At 45.2% G+C, this 24,471-nt stretch overlaps 2 protein-coding genes across 14 annotated transcripts in view; one reads left to right on the top strand and one right to left on the bottom strand.

Moving 5' to 3' along the window:
* The window catches only part of Zbtb38 (zinc finger and BTB domain containing 38), an 81,540-nt gene that overhangs the window by 40,517 nt on the left and 16,552 nt on the right, over positions 1-24,471 (bottom strand). Inside the window, exons 1-4 of one of the 12 annotated variants that reach the window (XM_075964934.1) lie at positions 23,168-23,228; positions 21,104-21,169; positions 20,117-20,430; positions 4,726-4,829 (exon numbers count right to left, since the gene is read on the bottom strand). The gene's annotated coding sequence lies outside the window, so the exon portion shown is untranslated. Of the gene's footprint in view, positions 1-4,725; positions 4,830-5,717; positions 5,846-6,220; positions 6,334-17,996; positions 18,899-20,116; positions 20,578-21,103; positions 21,785-23,167; positions 23,229-24,471 lie in introns of those variants that run through there. The other 11 variants (XM_075964924.1, XM_075964931.1, XM_075964933.1 and 8 more) reach the window with 11 other exon arrangements.
* Positions 5,812-6,612, top strand: LOC142845702 (uncharacterized). 2 transcript variants are annotated; one of them, XM_075964937.1, is made up of 2 exons: positions 5,812-5,954; positions 6,077-6,612. In XM_075964937.1, exons 1-2 carry the CDS (start codon positions 5,837-5,839, stop codon positions 6,610-6,612), a joined length of 654 nt encoding a protein of 217 aa, XP_075821052.1. In that variant the 5' UTR covers positions 5,812-5,836. The 2 variants fall into 2 exon arrangements, with proteins under 2 accessions (XP_075821052.1, XP_075821053.1); XM_075964938.1 differs by having other exon boundaries at positions 5,837-5,976; positions 6,077-6,524.

The raw sequence follows: 24,471 nt of genomic DNA, 5'->3' as shown, positions 1-24,471 counted from the left end.
AAGCTCTTACTATCTCCCCAAGCGAGGGAGCCTCGTGGGGAAAAACGTGGTTTTTTTTTTTTAACATAAGATGGTTGTTAGGATTCAAAGGGAGCCTACATTAAACCTTACAAAAGAAGAAAACCATGCTGACAAGTGTTTCTGAAGAGAAGAGCAAGGCATTTCGCCAGAAACTCTAGAGTCAGCTCTGTCAAAAAAACAAACAAAAACCTCTTTTAATTGGTTTTCCGAAAATAAAAATGCCAAAACAAAAGATAAAGACAAACACGGAGAAATGAAAGAAATACCAACGCAGGGCAAGAATTGACGCAGCAGGATATTTCTGTTTTGGAAAGGACGAGTCTTCCAGGTGACTGAGAGCACATCTGTGCAAAAAGTCAACTCACAGCGAATGGGGCCTGAAGACACTCAGAATCACCAGACCTTGATGGGGGAAAATGAAGGTCGGGTCGTCTTCTTCACTCCAGTTATCACAGGCCCTGAGTACAGCCAGGGCTCTAATGCCCAGCCTGGGAACAACTCCACTCAGGCCGCCCTTCAGTCACCCACGTCAGCAGAGCGATCCTTCCCTCGTTTCCCATGAAAGCCATAGGAAGGGTGACCGCACATGAAGGTGTGATTCAACAACAGGCACTCAGAGGGTGTGCCCGTGACACTTCCATCACACAGACGGGTGATTCAGCGCCGAGGCAGTACGGAGAACGGCTATTTGACCAGAAGACGGATGCTGAAGCAGAATGTGCAGTGTGTTTTTAAAAGAGGAAATCCTCATTTACATTTAGGAGCCAATCCCAGTCCTCTTAGAGCTGATTGGAGGCATGGGGGGTCACACAAACACGGAAGCTTGGGAAGGCGACTGTGGTTACATGGCAGAGAGCAACGTGGGGCGGGTGGAAGGGGGGTTAATGCTGGACCACAGGCACTTGGAGCCTATTCTTATATGATTACAAATATGATCCATCAACATGGATAATACAAGTACGCAGTTTTGGAGCACAGGCGCCTCTCTCCTTTCTTCTGCGTCCTACAGATTGCCATTTGGAAATCTCCATCTGCAGTCGTGGTAATTTTTGTATAAAACGCAGATCCCTGGTTCCACTCTAAACCTACTGAATCAGACAGACTCTCACGGCCCAGACATCTATATTTCGGTCAGAGACCCCGGTTAAGTCTTATTTATATTTATTCATTATTCATTCATTTATTTTTAACAAATTTCCTTTAAAAGATTTGTTTCTATTTTATGTGAATGAGTGTTTCATCTGCATGGATGCAGGTGCCCTGCATGCATGCCCAGTGCGTGCAGAGGTCTGAGAGGGGACTGGATCCCTTGGAATTGGAGGTACAGACCCTTATGAACTGCCCCCTAGGTGTTGGGAATCAAACTCAAGTCCTCCGCAAGAATAGCGAGTGTGTTTAACTACTAGAGCCACCTATCTCTCCTCTGGTGAAGCCTGATTCACGCTACACTCCTGGCCACTTCAACACACGCAGGACAGAACATAAAACGGGAAAAATAAATAGACTGGAATGAATCAGGAAGACACAGCTTCCTGTGCAGCTTCACCTCGGCACGGATCTCCATCTGTGTTCAAGGCTAGAGACGAAGGAAGTCACCACTTGTCAACTGCCTACCATGGTGTAGTTACTGATCAAAAACCACTCAGAGCTTCAAAACAGACCAACAGAAGCTGAGGGTGGAAAAACTCGGGACTTTGCGTAAGTCACAAGTCTGGAAAATGGCCCACCTAGTTTGAGAGACTGGGTTTATCTGACTCCAGGATCCTCATTCCATTGTATTAAGTCATATGCTCAGAAAAATGGAAACATTACTTAAGATATATGGCAAAAAGCAACCGAATTAAATTACTTCTAGAAACTTTGCAATGACAAAGGTTTTTTTTCTTTAGTTCATGCTTTTAAGAGAGATTCTCTGATTTGTCTGCCGATAATAGAATACAGTGCTAACCCCGCTATCAAAACCACATTTGGCATCCTGAATTTTAATAATGAGGCGTATGCTTGGGAACATGCTAGGATCAATGATTTATGCAGGATTCATTCTTGATTTGTGCATGCTATAAACATAGGCACTGTGCATATCGCACCCCCTTGCAAAGAAAAATGCCCACAGACACACACTGCACCTCTTGTCTCATGCTCTTGGGCCCATCCCTCCTACTCCACGGTCCAGTGAAAGCCACGTTCCAGAGGCTTCTGGAAACATGCTCCTCTGAGGTTTTTTGCTTTCTTCGCAGGCTTCTGTCTCCCCAGGTCATTTCTTTTCTTACAAGGCTCAATACTCAACCACATTTTCCCATACCCTAGTGGAAACCTTGTCTCTTACCTTTTCATAATTTTCCCGCATACCAATAGCTCCTGAACGGGCCTTTCCCTTCCTATGGGGTCCTGAACCCCATCTGGGTGAGAGATAGCAGCTTCAGGGCGTTACACATAGAGTCCCCTAGGATGCAACTCGTCACCTTCTTCTCAGGGTCACCATGGCACCATGGCTCTGGGATGCTGTGCCAGTTCCTTCTCCAGCGAGACAGCTGAGCCAGCCCTTGCTTCTCATCTTACCACTGGCAACCCTGATTGGATAGCATCACTCTGGGCCGGCCCCTTTTCTGGGAGGACTGAAGCAGCCTTCTTCCTTGTATCCTCCCAACCTCCTCTAAGCTATATACAGGAGCAGGCTCCTACGGCACAGCCATGACATTTCCTTGTTCAAAGAGCCTTAATGACACCATTGATTAACACATTCCAATTTCCTAGTTGGCATTCAAGACCATTATTGTTCAGCAACAAATATTCTCCAGTTCTGTTTCCCCCTGGGCGCCTGTATAGACCAGTTCTAACTCAACTAGACTTGATACTTTTCACAGAATTTGCTCCATGCTTTCTCAGTCTTTCTATATTTATATTTCAAATGCCTCCACGAATCACCAGAATGATTTCTTTTTACATTTACTGCCTGGACACGGACACGGACACACACACACACACACACAGAGGAGGAGGGATATGTATGTGTATGTATATGTGTATTTCTTGTTGTTTTTTTTCCAGCTCCATTAACAGTCTGAGAGGGAAGTGTCAGTTGATTTTCTGCTGAATTCTCCAGTCCTTCTAGTTGGGCCATACTATGGCAGCTACTAGATAAATATTTGCTGCATAACATTTATGAACTTCATGAAGTGCACGAACCACGTGCACATTCGTAGTCTCATTTGTTTTTATACGAGACTTTTGTCATAACAAGTGACAGTCAGGTTGTGCAATTTGAGTTCTAGTGCTTACTGCAGTTCCTGGGGCTGCATTTTGGCTTTTTATCACATTAATCAAACAACAGTGTTTGTATGTCTTCAATTACTTTATTTTAAAATGCCCACAGTTCTCTGGTCTACGAAGCTAAAAGACATTGTTTTGAATAAAAAGGTCTCTTGTCAGACCGCCTATGGGCAAGGTGTAAAAATAGGAAAGGCCTCCACTGTGAGTCACAGAAATAGGAAAATGAAAAATCTCAAGTTAGATTTCAGGACTTCGAAAATGATAATGACACAAGTCAATCTCCAACACTCTTAAAGCTGATTACCAACAGAAAATCTCCGACAGCTGGACAAATGATTCCTTGCTAAAGACTGGCCGTGACAAATATAGTTATAAAAGCATAATCATGTTTCTGAATACTCAAGAATCTTAGAGAAGTTCAATAAAAAATAAACGAATCCAGAGGCCTGATGACTGTGTATAAATGCAAAGCATAAGTTTAGTAGATGTTAAAAGTGGAAAAGAATGAAAATTTGAACTAAAAAGCAAGAACTTTGAAACGTTTGTCTCTGCAGTCCGTTCCTGTGTCAGATGGCATTGTGCGGCTGCTGGAGCAGCATTTAGAGAGTTATGGCCGAGTGGCCTGGCCGGCCAACTCTGCCTCTTTGGGTTTCGGTAGAAATTAGACTGCAAGCATCAGGAGGACAGGCGTTCAACCGTGAACTCTGTGGCCCCAGCCAAGCACTGTGCATACAGAATACACGCCGGCCTTTCATGGCCTGCCACCGTTTTACATCTCAATCCTTTAAATCTCTTCTTCCTTGACTTAGTACCGTTGAGGAGTAAATTATTAACACACTGCCTGGCACATAAAGACACACAACCGTTTGACAAATGGTACTTGTTTCTGTCACCACCTAGGACTTTGTAACCGCCTCCAAGGTAGAGCATAGCTGCCAGGGCTGCCAGTACATCTGTGTGAGAACTGCAAAGGGTGCTTGCACACTCTAACGGCTAGCAGAGGGCTCACCCTACCGTGAGTGGAGAGGCTGGCTATGTGCCTGGGAAACAGTCCTGCCTTGACCTCAACCCGCTGGGGTAACGATAAAAATGCATTTTAACTCTCTGGGCTTTTGTCATGTTTTGGGGTCCTTACGACTTGAGGAAGCTCAGATCTATCAAGACATGTACAAAAGTTCACATAAAAGCTACCAGCAGAACTAACATGAGAAGCCAGTTGTTTTGAAGTCCTGTTTTCTAGTTCTCCCTCCCCACAGGGGACTGGCATACCACGTGTCCTGTGTCCTTAATAACACACTGCTTGAGAGTCATGGAAATTTTGCAGTACGCAAACCTGGCAGGTCGAGATCATGATTCAGACACCTCCAGGAGTCTTTCAAAAACTGCCATTTCTTATTTTCGTGTAGACTAAGGAAAGACACACAGTTTAGTTACCTCAGTCAGAACGGACCAGCCTTGACGGAGTTAGTTTCTGAGCCGCGGCAGAAATCACTTGGCAATCCTTGGTTCTGAGTCTCCCATCTCCTCCACATCAGGATCTAAGAGAAGACAAACGCGCAGCGTTTCACGGCTAGTTTCTACGATTCCATAGTTCAGCGACACAATTGCCATTGGTGTATGTGGGGCCCCCCTCCCCGCCGCCGCGCCCCTGTAAGCCAAGGACTGCCTCAAGTGCAGCCAGTTGATGGGGAAATCTCTGCAATACCCCTCAGCTGAAGGGCACATTTCCTCATTTTACAGCTGCTAGCACTGCCAGGAACCTGTTGCTGGAGGTCACACAGTTGAGTGAGCGCTGGGACTCAAACCGAGGTTACCTTTCCCGCAAAACCTATGCCACAAAACACTAAGCCGGGGTCTTAAAGGCTGTTTTGACAGTGACCCATTTTTTTCCAGATTACGTTACATAAGCCAGAGGCTTCATTAGACAATGCTCATCTTTACTATGTGCAATGCTTACTCTTTTTTAAAAACCGTACTATATATTCTAATCTTTAAAAATATTTTTTCAGCTGTGACCCACCAAAGGGATTCTGCTAATGGGTTTTTGGTCTTGGAAAAACACTGGTTTGTCAAATGGCATGCTAAAAGCCTGTAACCCTAGCAGTCAGCAGACCGCTGCGAGTTCGAAATCAGCCAGAACTGCTTGCATCTTGACCATTCTAGGCTCCTTAGCGAGACCCTGTCACGAAACAAAAACTCTACTCTTTAATCTCAGCTACAGTAAGTCACTATGTTTCTCTGGAACCACAACAAAACTTCCATTCTTCCCAGCCATGAGAACCCGAGCGAGCGATTGAGCTTCCCAGTTAGAACAGTCTTTAACCTTTCAAATAGGTATACAGTACATAAACGCATAACATCTAGAATAGATCATTAGAAGGGATTTTCAATCAGGCCCAAACTCCAGAACGGAATCAGACACTTACCCACCGCGGAACAGGAGTTATAGAGCGGAGCCGCAGATAGGCTAAAATCTCAGGTTATTTATCAGCTAGTGTGCAAAGAAGTGTCTAACGACTGGCTGTAGAGTTGTCCCAACAGACCGATGGCTGCAGGAGGAGCAGGAGGCCGAGGCTGCAACCCCCTGGGGGCAGGGCCCTGGCTTTGCACGTCCGGTTCAATTCCAGGGGCTTGGTGTCGCACCAGGATCTCATCGCGATCCGGTAGGGTCAGGACGCTGCTCAGGTTCGCGCTTACAGGGGAGGGGAGGCGCGGTAATCCTGAGCGGTTCCCGAGCCCCAGGTGCGAGACAGTCACCCCCCCTTCCCCTGCTCCCCCCCTGCAGCTGGGCCTGGTGGGGCGGGACGCTCCACCTGCGGACGGACGCTGGCTGCTCGGCCGGCTCGGCGTCCGCGGCTGCAGCTCGGCCTGAGCGCTGCCCCCTGGCTCCCGGCTCCCTCCCGGAGACGCGCGGCCCCGAGGCACTTACGGGGCTCCGCCGCCCGAGCGCTTCCCGCGGGGTCCATGGAGCTTCCGGACCTGCGAGTCCGGCCGCAGCGCCGCCCAGAAAATGGACGCCGGCTGCTGGGCCCGAGCGCTCCGTTCCACCCCGTGCAGGCCGGAGGGCGGCCAGACCTCGAGCGGACGCCCAGGCCTCAGGGAGGCTGCGGGTCGCGGAGCTCCAGCCCCTGGTGCCACCGCTACAGAGCCGGCTGGGACAGGACTGCGGGGTCACAGAGCAGGCCCTGGGCACCGGGCGCAGGCCTCGCGGACCCAGGTCCTGTGCAGTTTGAGCTGCACCAAATTCTCAGGAACAAGGTGTCACCTGTGGTTTCCCATGACCGTCAGGGGAGGCCTAGATTATTCCCCAACATGGTATAAGAACTGTCTCACCCCAAAGAACGGACCCTCTTCCTCAAATAAAGGCCACTGCCTGCCTGCTGGCATCCTTCCTCCACCAACTCACAGTGTGGCGCGCTTACTGCCTCATGCACACCTAGGTGCAGGTGTTTGTTTTGTTTTGAATCATCCAGCACTGAGTCTTTAATTTGTTTCTTTCGAAAAGACTCCCAGGCCTTAAGATTTTGAAAAAGGCTATTTTCGTGGACTACAGTACTCTCCTTTCTGTATGCATCCCAATTCCTCACCAAGCGTTAGGAATGTGGTCATTTTGGTGATTTGAGTAGATTTTAATAGTATATGCAAAGTAAAGCATCTTAAATGATGCAGGAAAAGAATGAGAATGGTGTCATTTAAGAACAGAGCCGTGACGGTGGATGGGTTGAGCAACATGCATAAACACGTAACAAGTAGTTCCGAGCAGTCTCAATGCCAAGAACCCTTTTATTCGTTCTCTCCGTAGGCCAGTGTTCAGAAAGATCAACTCCACTAAACTGCATTTATTAAGCCATGATTCATCTTCCCCTTAAAAAAAAAAAGCCTGAAATGTTTTTGTCTACATAACTGTCAATGAGAACTTCCACAAAACCTGAGCTAACTTGTTGATAATGGTGAAATCCAACCTTAAAAACAAGACCAAAGGAACTCGTGGTCTAATTGCATGTCTGTACGTTTGTATTCGAACAAATAAAGCTGGCCTGAAGATCAGAGGGCGGAGTTAGCCACTAGTTAACCATAGAGGCCAGGAGAGCCACCTTAATCCCAGCACTTGGGGGGCGGAAGCTGGAAGATTGGGAATTCAAGGCCACAATGGGCTACCTGAGATTTAATCAGTCTAAAAGAGAGACAGAGCTCACACCTTTGATCCCAGCACTTGGGATCTCACGTCTTTAATCTCAGTACTAGGGAAATGGAGACAGGACAGCTAAGCAGAGAGAGAGGAGACAGGAAGGAGCTCAGCCCTTCGACCTGAGGTTTCAGTAGAAGTCTCTCTAGCAGCTTGCTCCTTTGTTTCTCTGATCTTTTCAGCCTTTGCCCTGAAATCTGGCTCCAGGTTTTCATTATTAAGACCAATTAGAATTCGTGCTACATATGTCTCCACTGAGGCTTCTGGAAATTCCGAAATTTTTTTTTTCGAGACAGGTTTTCTCTGTACTTTTGGTTCCTGTCCTGGCACTAGCTCTTCTTAGATCAGGCTGGCTTCGAACTTACAGAGATCCGCCTGCCTCTGCCTCCCGAGTGCTGGGATTAAAGGCATGTGCCACCACCGCCCGGCTTCCAAAAATGTTTAAAAAACTTCAGAGAAAACTGATGTACACAGAAGAAGAGACTATAAGCCATACTGCTGGTGGTGACTGATGGCTCGGTACTGCCGGGTCGGAGGTGAAGAGCAAGGCAGTTTGGCCTTTTGGATTCAGCCTGCCTGAGTTGAGAGCTCAGGTTTGTTGTTCTAAGGCCACACCTCTGGCCTTCAGCTTCACTGTCTAACATGCAACAAGTTTAATAGCGATGCCTACCTCCTAAGTGTTCTTTGTTTTGGTTTTTTTAACTGAACTACTTAATACGTGTGAAGCTTTCACAGCAGCGCCCAGCGTTATAAGTTTGCTCTAATTTCAGGCAGGTGTGAGTGTTAAGAGTGCAGGTTAACTTTCTGGGCAGTGATTTTCCACGGGGGAAGCTGCTAGGGTCACGTGGGACTTAGACCCAGGTGGGACTCCAGGGCCCACTCTTCATCTTGCTAAGGGTTCCTGGAGGCGTCTTGATCAGGTGCGGTCAACAGCTTGTTTCTAGGGAAATTAGGCCCTGGCTTTCTGAAGTGTAAGTGTCATGGCTCCTCACCTCTACAGGGCATTCACAAACAGTTGCACTTCTTTCTTAGAGGAGCCAAATGTGTTCTGCAGAAGCAAACAGATTTCCTCAAATTGTTATTAATAACTAAACTATCACAGTAATAGCCTAAAAGTTACGTAATCAGCTAGTCCTTCAAAATTTTCCATCCTCTCTCAAAACCAGGCTGTCTTAATCATCCTGAGTATGAGGAACTATCTGGAAATTTCCAGAAACATCCCACCTTATCATAATTATACACTTTTCTGTAAAGGTTTTCTTTACAGAAATTTTCTTTTCTAAAATAACTACATGTGATTATTATTATTATGTGTAACAGTTTCCATTTCAATGCATTTAAAAAGGAAATCAAGGAATCTAAGACTTTAAGTTTCTTCCTCTTAAACCTCGGTCTGGTTATCTTTGCTGCACAACTCCGATGCCTTGTCCAGGAAGCCATCTCTGTTTTCTGTCTCATTTTGTTTACTTCCCAAAGGATTTCTGTTAGACTGCATGTGCTTTCTGATTAAGACTGTGTGCACCCTTTCTTTATAGGACTTCAAGATAGTAACTAAAAAGACTAAAATGTTGCCCCTTTAAACTCTGGAAAGTCATCCTCCAAAAGTCAGGTCTCTCGCAACTCTGCCAATTTATAGTGAACATTGCCCCTCACCATGGCATTCTGTTCTCAATTCTAACTTGGTCTTCTGTCGTGGGCCATGGATCAGCTCCACGTCTGGGCACCATTATGTCAGGGTCCGGTGCTAGCCCGGACCAGAAATTATTTCTCTCTGGACCAGACCCTAACATAAACTATCTCTCTCTGGACCTGCTGGAGGCATGGTAATAAAGACACAACTCACATGGCGTTATCGGGAGGGAGATTCTCCATGGTCCCTCATGATTTCCTGAGTTCACATGCTGAAGAATTCCTCCTCGTTTATCTTCCAAACAGTCTTCATACCAAAACTTAACTGAGGGGAAATACATTCGCATTCTGTTTCCTAGGTAACCAGGTGAATGGCTTTTAGTCACATCCATAACCACCTGTGTGCTCTGTGTGCTAGCTGTTCCATAGGTTTGAATTAGCATCTCTCTCAGGCATCCTCCAAATTACAAAGAAAGGAGCAAAACAACATCCTGACCTTTTGTTATGTAGCGACAGCCTGTCTGGACTGTCACGTGGCCAGGGGTGGGGAACTCTGGCTTGATAGCCTGGCTGCCATACCATATAGAAATATGGGATGTGCATTCATGTTCTGCCTGCGTATATATCTGTGTGAGGATACTGAATCCCCTGGAAGTGGAGTTACAGGTGTTACAAGCTGCCATGTGAGTGCTTGGAATGGAACCCAGGTCCTTTGAAAGAGCAGCCAGTGCTCTTAACCACTGAGCCATCTCTTGGGTCTTCTTTTCTTATGGCTGCTTATCTCTTTCTGTTCAAGCCTTTCAGACCATCCCATCCCATCCCTATCATTTTCTGTCGTCTACACCACATTCCTGAAGGACTTCCTAGGGATGTGATGTGGTGTTGACATGGACCACAGCCTCTGTCAAAGCATTTAGAGTTGAGATGTCAACTTGCAGATACATTTGAGTACCTTTGGCAGAGAAATGTATGAAAATGCCCATCCTAAGAGACGTGGCCCTGACCTACAGGACGGTTCCTGTTCTACCCAGGGTGGGGATTGAGAGTTGAGTGCTTGCTACCCATACCAGGCTGACTGTTAGTGGGAATGGGATAGTCCAATGAAACCCCAAAGAAGGCTGTCACACAAGACAGATGAGATGTTGGCCCTGCCCCTTAAAAAAAAAAGTTAGGAAGGTGGTGGTGCATGCCTTTAATCCCAGCACTAGAGAGGCAGAGGCAAATGGATCTCTGTGAGTCCAAGGCCAGCCTGGTATACGGGACAGCCGGGAACTCTCTATTATACAGAAAAACCCTGTCTCAAACAAACAAACAAACAAACAAACAAACCAAAAGAGAGAGAGAGAGAGACTGAGAGAGAGAGAGAGAGAGAGAGAGAGAGAGAGAGAGAGAAAGGGAAGCAAAATGAAAAGAGTTGGAATCTGACCAAGCCTCAAGCCTCTAGCCCTAGACTACCAATTTACTTTATTTATTTATTTTGCAAAGATCTAAGGGAAGGGGGGAATTGTGTGGAGCCAATGAAATTCAATGTAGTGTGAGACGAATTGTGTGGAACTTACTTGGAATTGTGCTTGTCTGGTTAATGACCTAATTGGACAAATTCATATATCCCCTAGAGATGTGGTGGCAATCAGCGGTACGGCGTGGCCCTGAAGCAGCTATACATGTTTTCAATAATCTGCAGTTTAAAAACGCCTTTTAAAGAAATATTTCAAGCTTACAGAAGAATGGCAAGGACTCCTCTCTCTCTCTCTCTCTCTCTCTCTCTCTCTCTCTCTCTCTCTCTCTCTCTCTTCCCCTTCATCTTTCCCCTCTCTCCTTTTCTTCTCTCTCCCCCCCTCCCCTCCCCTTTTTCTCTCTCCTCTTCCCCTCTCTTCCTTCCCTCTCTCTCCGCCCCTCCTCTCCTGATTCATTTAAAAATTCCAGACATTATTCTAAAACATTATCCAGCCCCACATAATTCAGCATTTCTTTCCTAAGACAAAAATTTTTCTTAGAATTTGTCACTTTTAGAGAAACATATCAAGAGTCAAAGATAATAAGATTTGAGGTAGCCGGGCGGTGGTGGCACACACCTTTAATCCCAGCACTTGGGAGGCAGAGGCAGGCGGATCTCTGTGAGTTCGAGGCCAGCCTGGTCTACAAGAGCTAGTTCTGGGACAGGCTCCAAAACCACAGAGAAACCCTGTCTCGAACGCCCCCCCCAAAAAAAGATTTGAGGTATGAAAGCCAGGCTTAGTGGTCCACACCTTTAACCCCAGGATTTAGGAGGCAGAGGCAGATGGATCTCTGTGAGTTCAAAGCCAGCCTGCTCTATGTAATGAGTTCCAGAACAGTCGGGGTTAGAGACCCTATCTTGAAAACAACAACAACGAAGATATATAGTGTGGGATTTCCTTTGAAATAAAGAAGGGATTTGCATAAAAGAAGGAGAACCTTTGTTAAGCCCTTATATGTTCAAGATTTTCATAGTAAAGTTTTAAAGTGTATGTTTGTGAAAGATTTTTAAATGGTATAAAATGCTTGTGCTGTGTTATCAGTTAAGAAAATATACAATGTGTCTGCAAAACATTAAAATGTTTACTGAATGCAGATAAAAGATTAAAATGATAGGTGTAAAACATTAATATTCTAGTTGTTTCACTGTATGTATATCATAGTTTTATTTTAAAACGTAATAAAATTAGGAGATAACATTCAGTAGACAATATGACTAGAACTTGGGGCCAGTGGGATGGTTCTATGGACAAAGGTGCATGCTGCCAAGCCTGCTAGCCTGGTAGCCTGAAACCCCTAAAAGTCATCCCCTGATATCTACATGTGTGATGCGTGCATGCATGCGCTTGCCCATGCACATACTCGCACACACACACACACATGCACACACACACAGTTTTAAAAATATTAGAAATCAAACAAACATATTGGCTCAATTGGCCAATTGGTCCCCAAAACACATTATAATTTACAAAACAGAATCATCATCCATTCATATAATCCCAGTACTCTAAAGACTAAAGCAGGAGGACAGTGAGTTTAAATTCAGCCTGGGCTACGAAGGGAAACCCTGCCTCAATAAATGGAGGAAGAGAGGGAGGAAGTGAGGGAAGACGGATCTTCAAATCTGAATCTAACCTGTGACCTGTTTTTGTATGGCCTGAGAATAGTTTTATATTTTTTAAGATTAAACAGTATTTTTTAAATTATGTTATTCATAATATGTATCTTTGTTGGCTTGTGTGCACATAGTACAGGTGCCTGAGTAGGCCAGAGGCATTGGATCCCTTGGAGCTAGAGTTACAGACAGTTGTGAGCAAGATGAGTTTTGGGAATCCAACTTGGGTCCTCTGCAAAAGCATTTTCTCTTAACCAGCTAAGCTGTCTTTCCAGCCCAAGTTTTACATTTTTAAGTGATGGAGTTGAGGGAGTGTCAAACAGAAGAACATTATATAATGAGAAAATCATATGGAGTTCAAATGTCATTGTGCAAAATAGTGTAGAGACACAATTACAACCACATCTATTATAGTTATTATGGCTAATATTGTATGTTATATTTTATTTCATCAATACAAAATTTGAAAATTTGCTTTCTTCTTTGTTATACAGATACTCATGCAATATCCTCAGCTTTGCATCAACTCGCTGTTTTTGTTGTTGTTGTTGTTTGTTTGTTTGTTTTGTTTTTTTGAGACAGTGTCTCACTGTAACCCTGGCTGGCCTGGATCTCACTATGTAGACCAGACTGGCCTTGAACATTCAGAGCTCTGTCTACCTGTACCTCTGGAGTGCTGAAATTAAAGTTGGAAGGCACCACACCCAGCTTAAATAAAAAACTGATACAGAGTTCCTCGTGGATCCCAATAGATGAACTAAAGTTCCAAATGACTGAACTAGAATTAGGTTGAGAAATCAGAAGATAATTCTGAAGTAGGCCAACCCTGGCCGCCACATAAGAAAGTCCCTCTGCTTTAACCTAAACTCTTAAAGGCAGAAAACTGAAGAAACCAGTGTGAACCCCCGTGTTTCCTCTCAAGCTACCTTCTAAAACTTGGCTCTTGCCAGGCCCAAAGCAGCCCATTTGTTATAGAAAAGGAGCTGCCTGGTTCACAGATCTCTAGAGAAAGTCGACTCCATCTTTAAAAATCAATCTGTTGAAGTTTTGTCTAATTCTTTATTTTGGCATTGCTTGAACCCAGGGCCTTATATATGCTAGATAAACACTCTACCCCATATTCCTAATTAAAAAAATATTAGGCATTAAAAAAAAGGCCTCAGCTGTTTTCTATCTGATCTTTTATAGACGAAAGGGCTAAACTTCCCTGTTAACTGGGAACAGTTGGTTTAATAGAAGGAACATTAGACTAGGAGTCAAATATGAGACTACATTTGACTCCGCACACAACCTCCAAAGGCGCAATTGCTCTGACCAGCTCCTCCAATGAGAGAAAAAGAACCATGCTTGGGGCATGTCAAGTCTGGTTTGAATTTCTGTCAGCGGCAGGCAAGAAGCACAAGGAAGACAACATGCTCAATGTTCCCGTGCCACCCTGTCCTGGTTCTTCTGCAGACCAAGGCATTCAGACAATCAGAATCTCCCCTGGGGATGGCCAAGGAGCACTGAGACCACACAGGATGGTGAAGAAGAAGAAGGAAGGATGACAGGGAGGGGAGGGAGAGGGAAAGAAAAGAGGGAAGAAAGGAGGAAGAAGAGGAAGGAGGAGCAGGCTTTGAGGGAGCCAAATGTAGAGAAGCACAGATTTGGGAAAGAGAATTTCTTGGTTCTGCAGCTTACAGCAGGTATTTTGGGTAGTATTAGCCATGGTCACACCATTTTGTAAAGCCCCACTTTTGGTTTACAAATGAGAATTCTCAGAACTAAAGTAACTTGTTTTTCTAGATTCTTACCCTGCCTAGTCTACCACCCCCTGGTAAAGGCAAACCACCACTGGAGGAGTTTATGGTTCGGCAACATTCTGTAACCCACTGTTAACTTCACTACACTAGTATCTGCTGACCATGGGCCAAAAGAGGGACGTTTTCCCATCCCCTTCTCCTTTTCTGCCCTGGGACTCCCTAGCCTTTAAGTGGAGAATGTAGACCACAGATATCCCTCTAGGTCTTTTCCCAGATAAATTATGTACTGTCCCCGAGTCACTGGTTCCCAGTCATTGTCTGGCTTTCCTTCTCCCAGACCCTGCAGGTTTGGCTCTAGTCTGCTCTGTGGGAGCCCACTGTTCTTAGGCGCAGCGCAAGCTAAAAGCCCTCTCACTTTATGAAACTTTGGTGGAGGTCTCATGGAGCAAGAGGGAAGGGGGGGTGGTCTTCGCTGGCATTCTGAGCTTTAGAATGGAACTAAAGACTTCGTAAGGCTTTGTAAGATTTATCATATCGAAGGAGAGCCATCAGTGCATGCTGCCCAATAGGCTACGTGGCACAATTAAGTAACAAGGTCAACGAGACGTCCGAAGCCCAACAGAATGGCTTAGGGCTTTGTCTCCATGCAACTGGCCGGCGGCCTGCACCCCAGACTTCTTCCTCTACAGCAGACTCTCCATTTTCTCCCCGTACCCTGAACCCCTGGTTTCAAAGTGGGGCAAAGCAGCCTCCCTTGCTTGCCCCCACTGCCTGCTGTCTGCTTCGTCGTTCCCATTTTCTGACCGCCTCAGCCGCTGCCCGCTGCCCGTTCGGTCGGCACCACCCCATTTTGCTTTCCAGATGACGCCCTGTTCTCTCCACGTGACTTCCAGTACCCTGCATACTTTGAAGAATTCATGGCGCAGTTCCTCCCTGTCCCTGCTAAAAATCCTCCTTTTCCCTTTCTCAGCTCTAGAAATAAAGAGAAAAGGGGGTGGGGTGGGGTGGGGATTACAAGGGCACTGCCCTTCTGGGATTTAACCACATTCTCTGCTGGTGGCTTTTGTTTTCCCATCTCACAGGCTTGTTAGGCCCTCAGGCGGGCACTCTGCAGCAAGCTCGGGGTTGGGGAGAAGGGCAGCACAGTGAAGCCTTAATTAGAGCAAGGCCTCGGACCCAGTAAGGGATTTTAGTATGCAGAAGGAAAAGATATTTCAAAATACTCATTTGGTAGCAACAAGCGAGGGAGGGTAAAGAAGATGGTTATTTTATTGTGTAAAGCAAACAATGAAAGCCTCTATGCATTTATGAACACAGAAAGAATATTTATACTGGCATTTAAAAAAAACAAAACAGTACTAGAAAACAAACTCCCTCTGCAGGCCTAACAGAGTGAGAGCGGACACAAATGCTGGTCTCCAACCCTTAGCCGGAAAGAGCCGCGGAAGCAAATAGTCCATTAAACAAAAAGATGCAGAGTCAGCTGCCAGACCAGAGAACAATTTTCTGGTCACGGCCGATGTTTAGACCACAGCGGTGACTGCTGGGATCACCTAACAAAGACGAGTGATTTAGCAACTAGGTTCAATTTACCTGCTGCCCAGCAAGCTTTCTGCAGATGTCAGGAGCCAGGCCTCCCCGCCCCTTTGTTGCCCGCATCACAAATTCAAATTCTTGCATTCAAGGGCTTCTCAACCTAACATCTGCTCATGAATTCAAAAGTGGCAGCCGTTACTGAGGTCACCTGGCAATGTAGGCGGACCAGCTTGGAGAAGGGTAGCCAGGCATACGGTGGCTTTATTAGTAGCCAACACGTCTTAGCGAGGTGGTGAGAGAAAAGACACTGAATCCAAGCGAAGGAACCTGTCCTTGACATTGGCTGAGCTGTCTGTACACTGAAGAATCGACTTCAGGGAACGGTAACAAAGATTTCTGTCTGCAACAGGAAGGATACGTCATTGTGCCTGTCCATACCATTATCTAGCCTTATGGGGGGACCTGAACAGAGTCCCGTGGGGACACTGTCATATCCATTTTGCCTGGCCGACAACAGTGTCCGTTACCTAGGAAATGCTAGACAAACACTCCAAGGGTGAAGCAAACGGCTGAAGCATCTCTTGCTTCCACCCGTGGCAGGCGATTCTCTACAACAAAGGACTAGAACAAGCTTGCCCTGCAGCAGGATGTTTCGTAAAACCAACGAAGTATGAAGAACCCGCCAGGCCACCTCTGGGGTACTCAGTAATCTGCTAAGTTACAGATCAGTTTTAGAAAGTGCTTCTAGAATGTTCAGAAGGACCGTAGAGTGTTTAACTTGTATAACGGATCATTCCTGTTCTCTGATCCCCATCTACGACTAACCGGACAGGCATGGAAGAGCAGTAGCTCTGAAGACCTTTCTCAGCCCTGTTGCTGTATCAGAGAAAAACCAGGCAGAGCCCGAGTAAGTCAGGCTTTTCAAGACAAAGGCTGTTTACTGGGCAGTTGAAATGTAGACCCTTCGAGCATTTTGCCCTTGGGGAAAAAAAAGAGAGAAAGAAATGGAAGTCTCGGTGTTTTGCCATGAGCTTAAATCTTGGAGTCCTTATGAAAAACAAAACAAGATACTTTCCAGAACATTCCTTGCTCCAAGAGGCCGTTACTGAGTTGACATTGGGTCTGCGCCAGCATTGCGTCACTCCTTGGGATGCAGTGCCAAGAGTTTCACTCTACCTTCCCACAAAGACTCAGGGCCCTGCCGGGGTCAAAGGCAGACATAGCTGATGTCTGACAGGCCAAAAGCAGCTGCCCGCAGGGGCCTGGACTGCCTTCACCCAGGAGCTTGCAAAGGCAGGAGCAGCCACGGAGCTGTGAAGCCTGGCTTCAGGAGGCTGACGGGTCCACAGAGACAGGGTTGCAGCTCATGCTTGCACACTCTGATGCACACAGTGCAGTTCCTCCAGCTCCTTGCCCTGCGGCGTCCTTACCTTGCGGGTCTCCATTCCAGTGCCACAGCCCCAGGAAGGCTTTCCCAAACCAACCGGTTGAGTGGTTCTCCCTACAGCACATCATCCTTGCTTTTTTTTTTTTTAAACTTCTAGCTCTTCATTATTTTTGTTGAGACAGGGTCACTTGCCCAGGCTAATCCAGTGCTCAAATTACAATGGGTGCTTGTGCCACTGCACCCAGCTACATTTCCTTCTTGTCCTTGGGTTTGTTAGCTATTTGCCTCCATGTTGTTGTTGTTTTTGTTTTGTTTTGTTTTGCCACTTCCCTACTGTCTACCCTGCCTTATTAGAGGCAGAAACATGAGAAGCAAGCTCTGGTCTGTCTTGTCGATTATTGTATTCTAGCTTCTGGACTATGTCTGGTAGATAGTAGGTGCTCAGGAAAAATGCTGAATGTTTAGCCTTGGAAAGCAGCCATTAGGACGAGCTGCCGCATGGGACTCAGTTTGATTGAGTAATAAAGAGAAAGGTGCTGGGTGTTTTCTAGATCCCCAACCCCAGCACATAAAGCAATAAAGAGACTCCAAGCCTGTGCTGTGGCCTGGCTGCCAGTCTAGCTACAGGAGGTCCTCAGAGAGGACGGAGTTATAGCCATACCAGTGTAGAAGCAAGAGATGAAGCCTTACACATCACCCCTGAACTAAAGCTTGGAAAAACATTTTTCTATTCCCCAAAGAGAAACTAGAGTTGAGAGTTTTATACCATAAATCATTCAGGCAGAAAACCACACATTTGCCCACTGCGTTTTGGTAGAACAAAGCAGTTGTTTGCACATTCTCCTGTCGCACCTGCTCTGGCCTGCCCAGCGCAAACACCTCAGCCAAAAAGTGCAAAGGGGTTAAGCCTACCCAGTCTGTTAGACAGCAAGGAGTAAGTGCCACTTTCCCTCATTTCGGCTAATCTAGGAAATCCAATAATAATTGTAAATGGGTAAGTTTAGAAAAGCTTTATGCCTTGAAAACATCGCTCTAAGCGACACACGACAAAGTAATAAATAATAATTATTCTCTCATTCAAGGGTCTATTTATTAGAGTGATAACGGTGCAGTGTATTTCCCAACAGTCGTATTTGGTTTTCTGGATCTATGAATTATATTTTAATTATATTTGAAATTCTTTTAGAGCAACACAAATGAATAATGTCACTTAAAAAATCATTAGCTATGAAGATGTACATGATGGCGCAACCACGTTTAAGTAGAAAACAAAAGGCTCAACATCCTCTGAGCGTGGGATCTACCCGGCATTCATTCACGCTAAAACAGCAACCGCATTTCATCCACCCAATCTTGTAGTTCAGATTCCAATTCATTTAAAAGGATTAATTTGTCCTGGCCTATCAAGATGGAAGACATCCTGCTAGGCTCTTTCTGAGCAGCAAGTGTTTTAACTACAGATGCTGAGAGCTCACTATGTTTGTCCAAGAGTGAGTGACAATCAGCCCCATCCTCCTGAAACTGTTAATGCTGCTGGTCCTAAAATAAATGCCCATTCTTTATCGGGCTTCTGACATTTCCCTTCAGTCTGCAACCCGACGGATCGTATATTCAAAATGTACTTAGTCATTTTAAGTCACAAGAAACAAAATGGCTCCCAAGCAGATAAAAAAAAAAGGTGTTGCAGGAATATGGCTATTTCTTGGCAAGCCCAGAGAACGAATCACCGTGGGGATCATGCTTTGATATAACTGAACCACATAATGATTCCACGCACAATAACTTAGTTGGCCTCAAAACAACACAACACCAATAAACAACAGCCACTCTTTAACCCATGAGAGATTTGACTGCAGATGTTGCTGTAGGAAGTGAAGCAGACTACTGGAAACAAGCGCCCATTTACATAGATGGTTCGAACCTCAAATTGCTTCTTCACCTGGGAGCATCTCCCGGAGGGTTCAGGTCTGGCAGCAGCCCCAAAGACGCTCCCATGAGGGCTCAACAGACACCTGTCATGGGGAGGGAAGGCTTGGGTTTGGGTGCAGCTCTACCCGAAGCTGGGAGGTCACTATGGAGGGCTGAGGAAGGCAGAAGCAGAGGCATTGGCTGATTCTTAGAATGTCTGAAATGGCTTTTGTTTCCTCAGCGCTCGTGAACTCGTGAGAAGGAAAGCCCACCTCTCTCCACAAACCTGGACTGCAATCTAGAGCGCGTGGAGAAAGCTTCATTGAGAACGTGCTGAGCACAAAGGGGGAAGGGAAGAGCTGCCGCGGAGCAAGCCTCTGCAGATTTAGAAGTGCAGCTGGGATGTTAAGGTTTGAAGCCTGCCATTTAAAAAAGAATGTCTAAAGCCCGTGCACATTCTGTGGGAGAGAACACAGAGCTGCAAGGCTCTCCCTTGGCAAGTGGCTCCGTTTCTAACACATCCTTGTGCACATCTATTACTACATTTTTAAATATGAGTTGGTTACCAGGGAAACAGGTTCTGGCCCAGTGTTAATTTGAAACTGAAATATTTTTTGAGGGGTTCGGCTCAAAGGAAAGAGCTTGTGAAATGATTTTTGAAAAATACCAGGATTTGGTACACAGGGAGTCACGGCTGTATTTCTGCAATGAGCCATTCTAAGGGCTCAGCTTCATTGAATGGAGCTCGATATCTGCGAGGAGGGCCATGGCAACTTAGCCTTTCCCCCTTCAGAAATGATAGCGCCCCGCCCCCCAGCTCCATGCACACACAAATAGTGGATGTATCATTGTATACGACAAAAAATATGATTTTGAAAGAATTTAATTTTTAATTTTCATATTTCACACACTACAGTTAAAGTCCGCTTCTTAAAGATTAAACATTTTTAATAGTTCCTATTGAACTTATTTACGCTCTTGGAGATTATCTCAGAAACCCATTTGTTTTTTAGTTTTAGCTAAAATTGAGCCAAATCACCAGACTTTAAAAAAAAAATTCTTTTGTCTAGTGGCGCCACACCTATCATATAACTGAATTTCTTTCAAACAGAAGCCATCTCTCTTTTACAGCAGAGTCTCTTTATAAGTCTGTGCTTGTGTTTTTGTAGTATTTGGATACAAGGGGCTATTTAGCTTCATGCCATCTCCAACATATTACAAGCATCTTAGTTTCAATTTTTAAAAGTCACATTTTAATGCATCTGATGTTTTTCCTGCATGGCTCAAAAAAAAATCTATAAAACATGCAAATTCCAACCTACCTGTGCGCGTCACTCAGGGCAGTGTTAGCATAGCAAGACACTCGGCCATTTTTATGTGAGGCGATGGAGACCACTGATTTCTCCGTCTTCCTGCTCACGAGTTTTAGATGCGATGGTCACACACACCAGGCGTCACACGCAGAGCAGCCTGCGTGTACTGTGATCACGAGGACTGAATTTATCAACGGCAAAGCAGGACTGAAGGAAGAAGTTTCTTCTCCGAGGACTCTCTGAGGCTGCACCCGAGGAGGTGGTGTGTTGGATTTTCTTCTCCTCCCTTGCTCCTCGGAGAGTTCAAAGCTCAGAGCTGACCACTGCAAAGGCCACAGCCACAGTCACAGTCTGCTGAAAATCAAACCACTGATCCCAGCACTGAGAACACAAACATGAGGCAGGACCTGCCCTGCTTGCACACGATGCGGTACCTAGGAGTTAAAAATAGAGTCCACCTGGCCTCCTACCTGCATAATAAACATGTAAGTTTCAAGTGTTTAATTTGATATTCACATTAATTAACAATACAACATACATTATTTAAAAGACAGCAAATGCAAGGAGAAAGGGGGAGACACCATCTGGTAGCAGAGTTTTGTTGTTCTTGTTTGGGTTTTAGGGTTTTGTGGGATTTATTTGGCTTTGTTTAAAAAAAGAGAGAGAGGAGAGAGAGACAGAATCTTATTTTGAACGTGATGGAAAGCAAACCTCCAGCAGCAAATGAACCCGAAAAGAAGGGTGATGTCGAAATAACGAAGGCTGTAAAGATGCAGAGCCGGGCTTCGCTACCAGATGATATGGCATAGAGAGCGTTTACATACTCACATCGGAAATACTAGGCAACATGTAATGAATTCTACACAGCACGCACACACAGCACAGCACGGCTAATCCTGCCTGCCATCTTAGGCTCACACAAGCAAGCTACGCACTGCATGCAGCCCACAAGCGAGCCAGCGCGAGGGGAGGAGGAGGAGGCAAGGGACAGCTCACCTTAAATGCAGTATCTGATTAATGTTGTAAGTGACATTGCGTATCAGCCTCAGAGTCTTGGCTCAACTGGGTAGGAGGGAACAAAGAAAAATGTCATCAACTGGTGATGCAAGATGAGCCCAATCACTAACCACTGTTTAGCAAACTCCAAATTCTGCAACCAGGCAGTAGAAGGCATTCCATGCACTGAAGCAGAGCGGCTGCACAATGAAGGAGTCCTTCTGCTTCTGAAAAAAAAAATCAAACAGTCCTTTTGCTAAGGAAGAAAATCAGCTGGAATGAGCACAGTCATATCCTCTTCTTGGAGAAAGCTTGCAATACAGTATGTATCTGCTTGGGGATGCATTTTATAGTCTGTTAATTTCATAGAATTGCTAGCAGCAGCAGAAAAAAAAATGAAAAAAAAAACCTGCTAAGCTACTGCCGAGTGGAGACGGATTCTGAAAAAGGGAATAGCATTTGTAGTTTGTTTTTTTCCAAACCCTAAGGTGGCGGCAGGCTTGTAGAAGAATGCATGATCAGTTGTCTGTATCCGTTCTATAACCTTTAACCACAGGCAGCGTAAATGCATCCGGCTAAATGGATCTGCAGAACAGAACGGCAGATACCGCTGCAGACATAATTGTATGAAGATGGAAGAGACTTTCCTTACAGGGAGAAAGCCCAAGAAAATCAGTACAGAAAAAGAAATTATGTCAGGTTCCTTTAGGATGTACAGCTTGCCTTCATACACAATTAAAGCTATCTTTAGGATATTGACCTAAATAATAGTAAGATTTACAGCAGCATACTGTACGTGTTCCAAACATAGCAAACGCGGAGTGATTTGTCTTCCCCCTCCCCCTCCAAAGCGAACAAGCCAGTTATAGGAATACCAAAGGCAATGGACGGTACACACTGGCGGGGAGGCAGTGTGTGTCTAGAGGCGATGTCCCTTTGTTTTACTTGGAGGTTTATTTAAGCTACACTTGCACCATGGCATTGACATTAGGAGGTCAGGGCTGATATCCATTTTATGAGTGAAATGTTTCCCCAAAATTAAATCTCATCCACTCAGACACCAAATTTCATGTCTTCCTCAGTGTCACCTCCCCCGCTGCTCAGGATTGATGGGACCTAGTGTGGCTGTGTGTAATAAACTGGGGTTGCTGTCTATAGAATCCAATTCATAATTATGAGAAATTATTTTTAAATTGTTTTTAATTATTGTATTTTAATTTAAAAAAGCCTTCAAGAACTCATATGCACATACCCTTTCATTCTTCTCTCTCTCTCACACACATATACGTGCATGCACACACATGAGCACACACACACACACTTAGAGCTCAATTTGCAACAAAATGTTAACACATGAAACAAAACTGTTAAATGGCTGCTTATTCAGGATTTTAAAGAAACACTTCATAAGCAAAAGCTATTTTTCTACGAAGCCAGTGTGGCTACGTCTCCAAAGTAGAAAATAGGTTAGCTTGGTAGATTTTTTTTTTAAGATCCCACCAGCAGATTTAAAAACAGAAAAATATTTAACATGCTGTATAACAAGAAATCTTTATTTTAAGAAAACAAGACAGATTCTTTTCTACAAAGAAACCATATCCACCTCCACCCTCAGAGCCCAGATATAAGCTAGCGTTTTTATGAAATGCTCTGAGGTTATTTTTAAATATGTAATCTTTACATTTTTCTCCTCACACAGTCTTTAATTGCCTATTGCATCACCAATATGCCATTGTTAATTAATTTTAACAATGCACCCATGAATTAATGTTTTCCTGGTTTGCCAGTTTTCCAGTGACTCTCTTCTCTGTACGAGCTGCCTGACAATAACGAGGTTAGCAAAGCATTCATGCACCCTAGAAATTGTTTAGAGGAGAAAAGCCACCGGAACACCTCGGCTTAGGTAGTAGGCTTCCCGACTGGATTGTTTCTAGTCTGAATTCTATCTTCTCCCTCGGATCAGAAGTGATTGGCAGCTGACTGTGTGGAAAGCACCCCTGCCTATCTCTAGCCCAAAGGCGTTATTCTGTCAGTAGGGTAGGCTGTCGGGACAGTGGGTCCTACCTGATCCACAGCACGTCGCCTGCTGTTGAAGCACACTTCTCTCTCACAGTGCTCCAGAAAGGCAATGGTAGCTCTGGTGTTACTAACACCAGTGGTGGAGCCCTCCTCCCCACCCCCACATCAGGGCTCTTGATACTCTGGCTAACAACATTGACAGCGACCAAAAATTAGAATGGAGTGTCCTTGTGCTAATTCCTTCTTTACCAAGGGGGTCTAGAATTAGACGGTTATGTGACATCACAAGCACCAAGCTAACGACCATCATCTATAAAGCAGAGCCCTTCACGAAGAGTTGAAGAAGGGTGAAGGAAACACCTTGGCAGGCGACACTCAGTGTCTATTGCGCTAGTCCCCATGAATGACGTCAGAAGGCTAGACGGTCACATTACGCATGCACAAAGTATTATTGGGATACAGAATCAGTGGTGATGCTATTGAGCCAAGTCAGCGGCTCCTCTGTCTGGGCTAAGAACTGCCAATGGCAACAGCAGTCCTGCATCTCAGGCCCCCTGGATAGTGTCACGCCCTTTTATAGCAGTGGCTCAACCTTCCCTGTGCTGCGACCCCTTCGTACAGTTCACGTTGTGCCGACCCCAACAGAAAATTATTTTCATTGCTACTTCACAACTGTAATTTTGCTACTGTTATAAATCATGATGTACATATCTGATGTGGGGGTATCTGATGTGTGACCCCTGTGAAAGGGTTGTCCAACCCCCAAAGGGGTCAAGACACAGGTTGAGAAGGGCTGCTTTGTACGTCAGGGTGGTGGCTGTGGTTGGGCCCTATCCGGGTACTTCTTATAACCAGATGCCAGGGCAAAGGGTTTGTTTCCACACCTCTTGTGGGGTATCCTTGTTCACTCTTTGTGTCAAAATGAGCAAGAAACCCCCACATATTGAATGTTATTTTGTGATGTCCCTAGTGAGCAAACCTGAAATATTCACCAAGCCTACTTGGGTTAAGCAAACATGAATTCTAGCTGTAAATATTCTGAGAAATGAGTCTGTTTGGGCAGATGCTGTCAACTAATAAATCTTGTTTTGCACTGGAAAAAAAAAGGGCATGCTCATGCCTGAATTATTTAAGCTTTGTCACGATTACAAGTGGCAAAGATAGGCATTTGCTTAGGATTAAAAAAAAATCACATGCCCTTCATCCTCAGGGCACATGCACAGACATTAACTCAAATGAGAATCCCTTCTCCACAGTGAACATTGTAGGCTTTGACAAGTCAAACACAAGGTTCCCAAAACAATGCGGCAAGAACGAACCGGAGCACAGAGCAAGGCAGGAGAGACTCC

This window comes from Microtus pennsylvanicus, chromosome 3, assembly GCF_037038515.1.
Source record: "Microtus pennsylvanicus isolate mMicPen1 chromosome 3, mMicPen1.hap1, whole genome shotgun sequence".
Taxonomy (NCBI): Eukaryota; Metazoa; Chordata; class Mammalia; order Rodentia; family Cricetidae; genus Microtus; species Microtus pennsylvanicus.
Note: the sequence above shows the minus strand (reverse complement) of the source record. Positions and strands in the feature narration are given on the sequence as shown.

Coding starts and splice junctions, on each gene's coding strand:
- LOC142845702 (XM_075964937.1), top strand. CDS start 5,837: ATGGCTGCAGGAGGAGCAGGAGGCCGAGGCTGCAACCCCCTGGGGGCA. Junction 5,955..6,076: donor CAGGATCTCATCGCGATCCG/GTAGGGTCAGGA, acceptor CCCCCCCTGCAG/CTGGGCCTGGTGGGGCGGGA.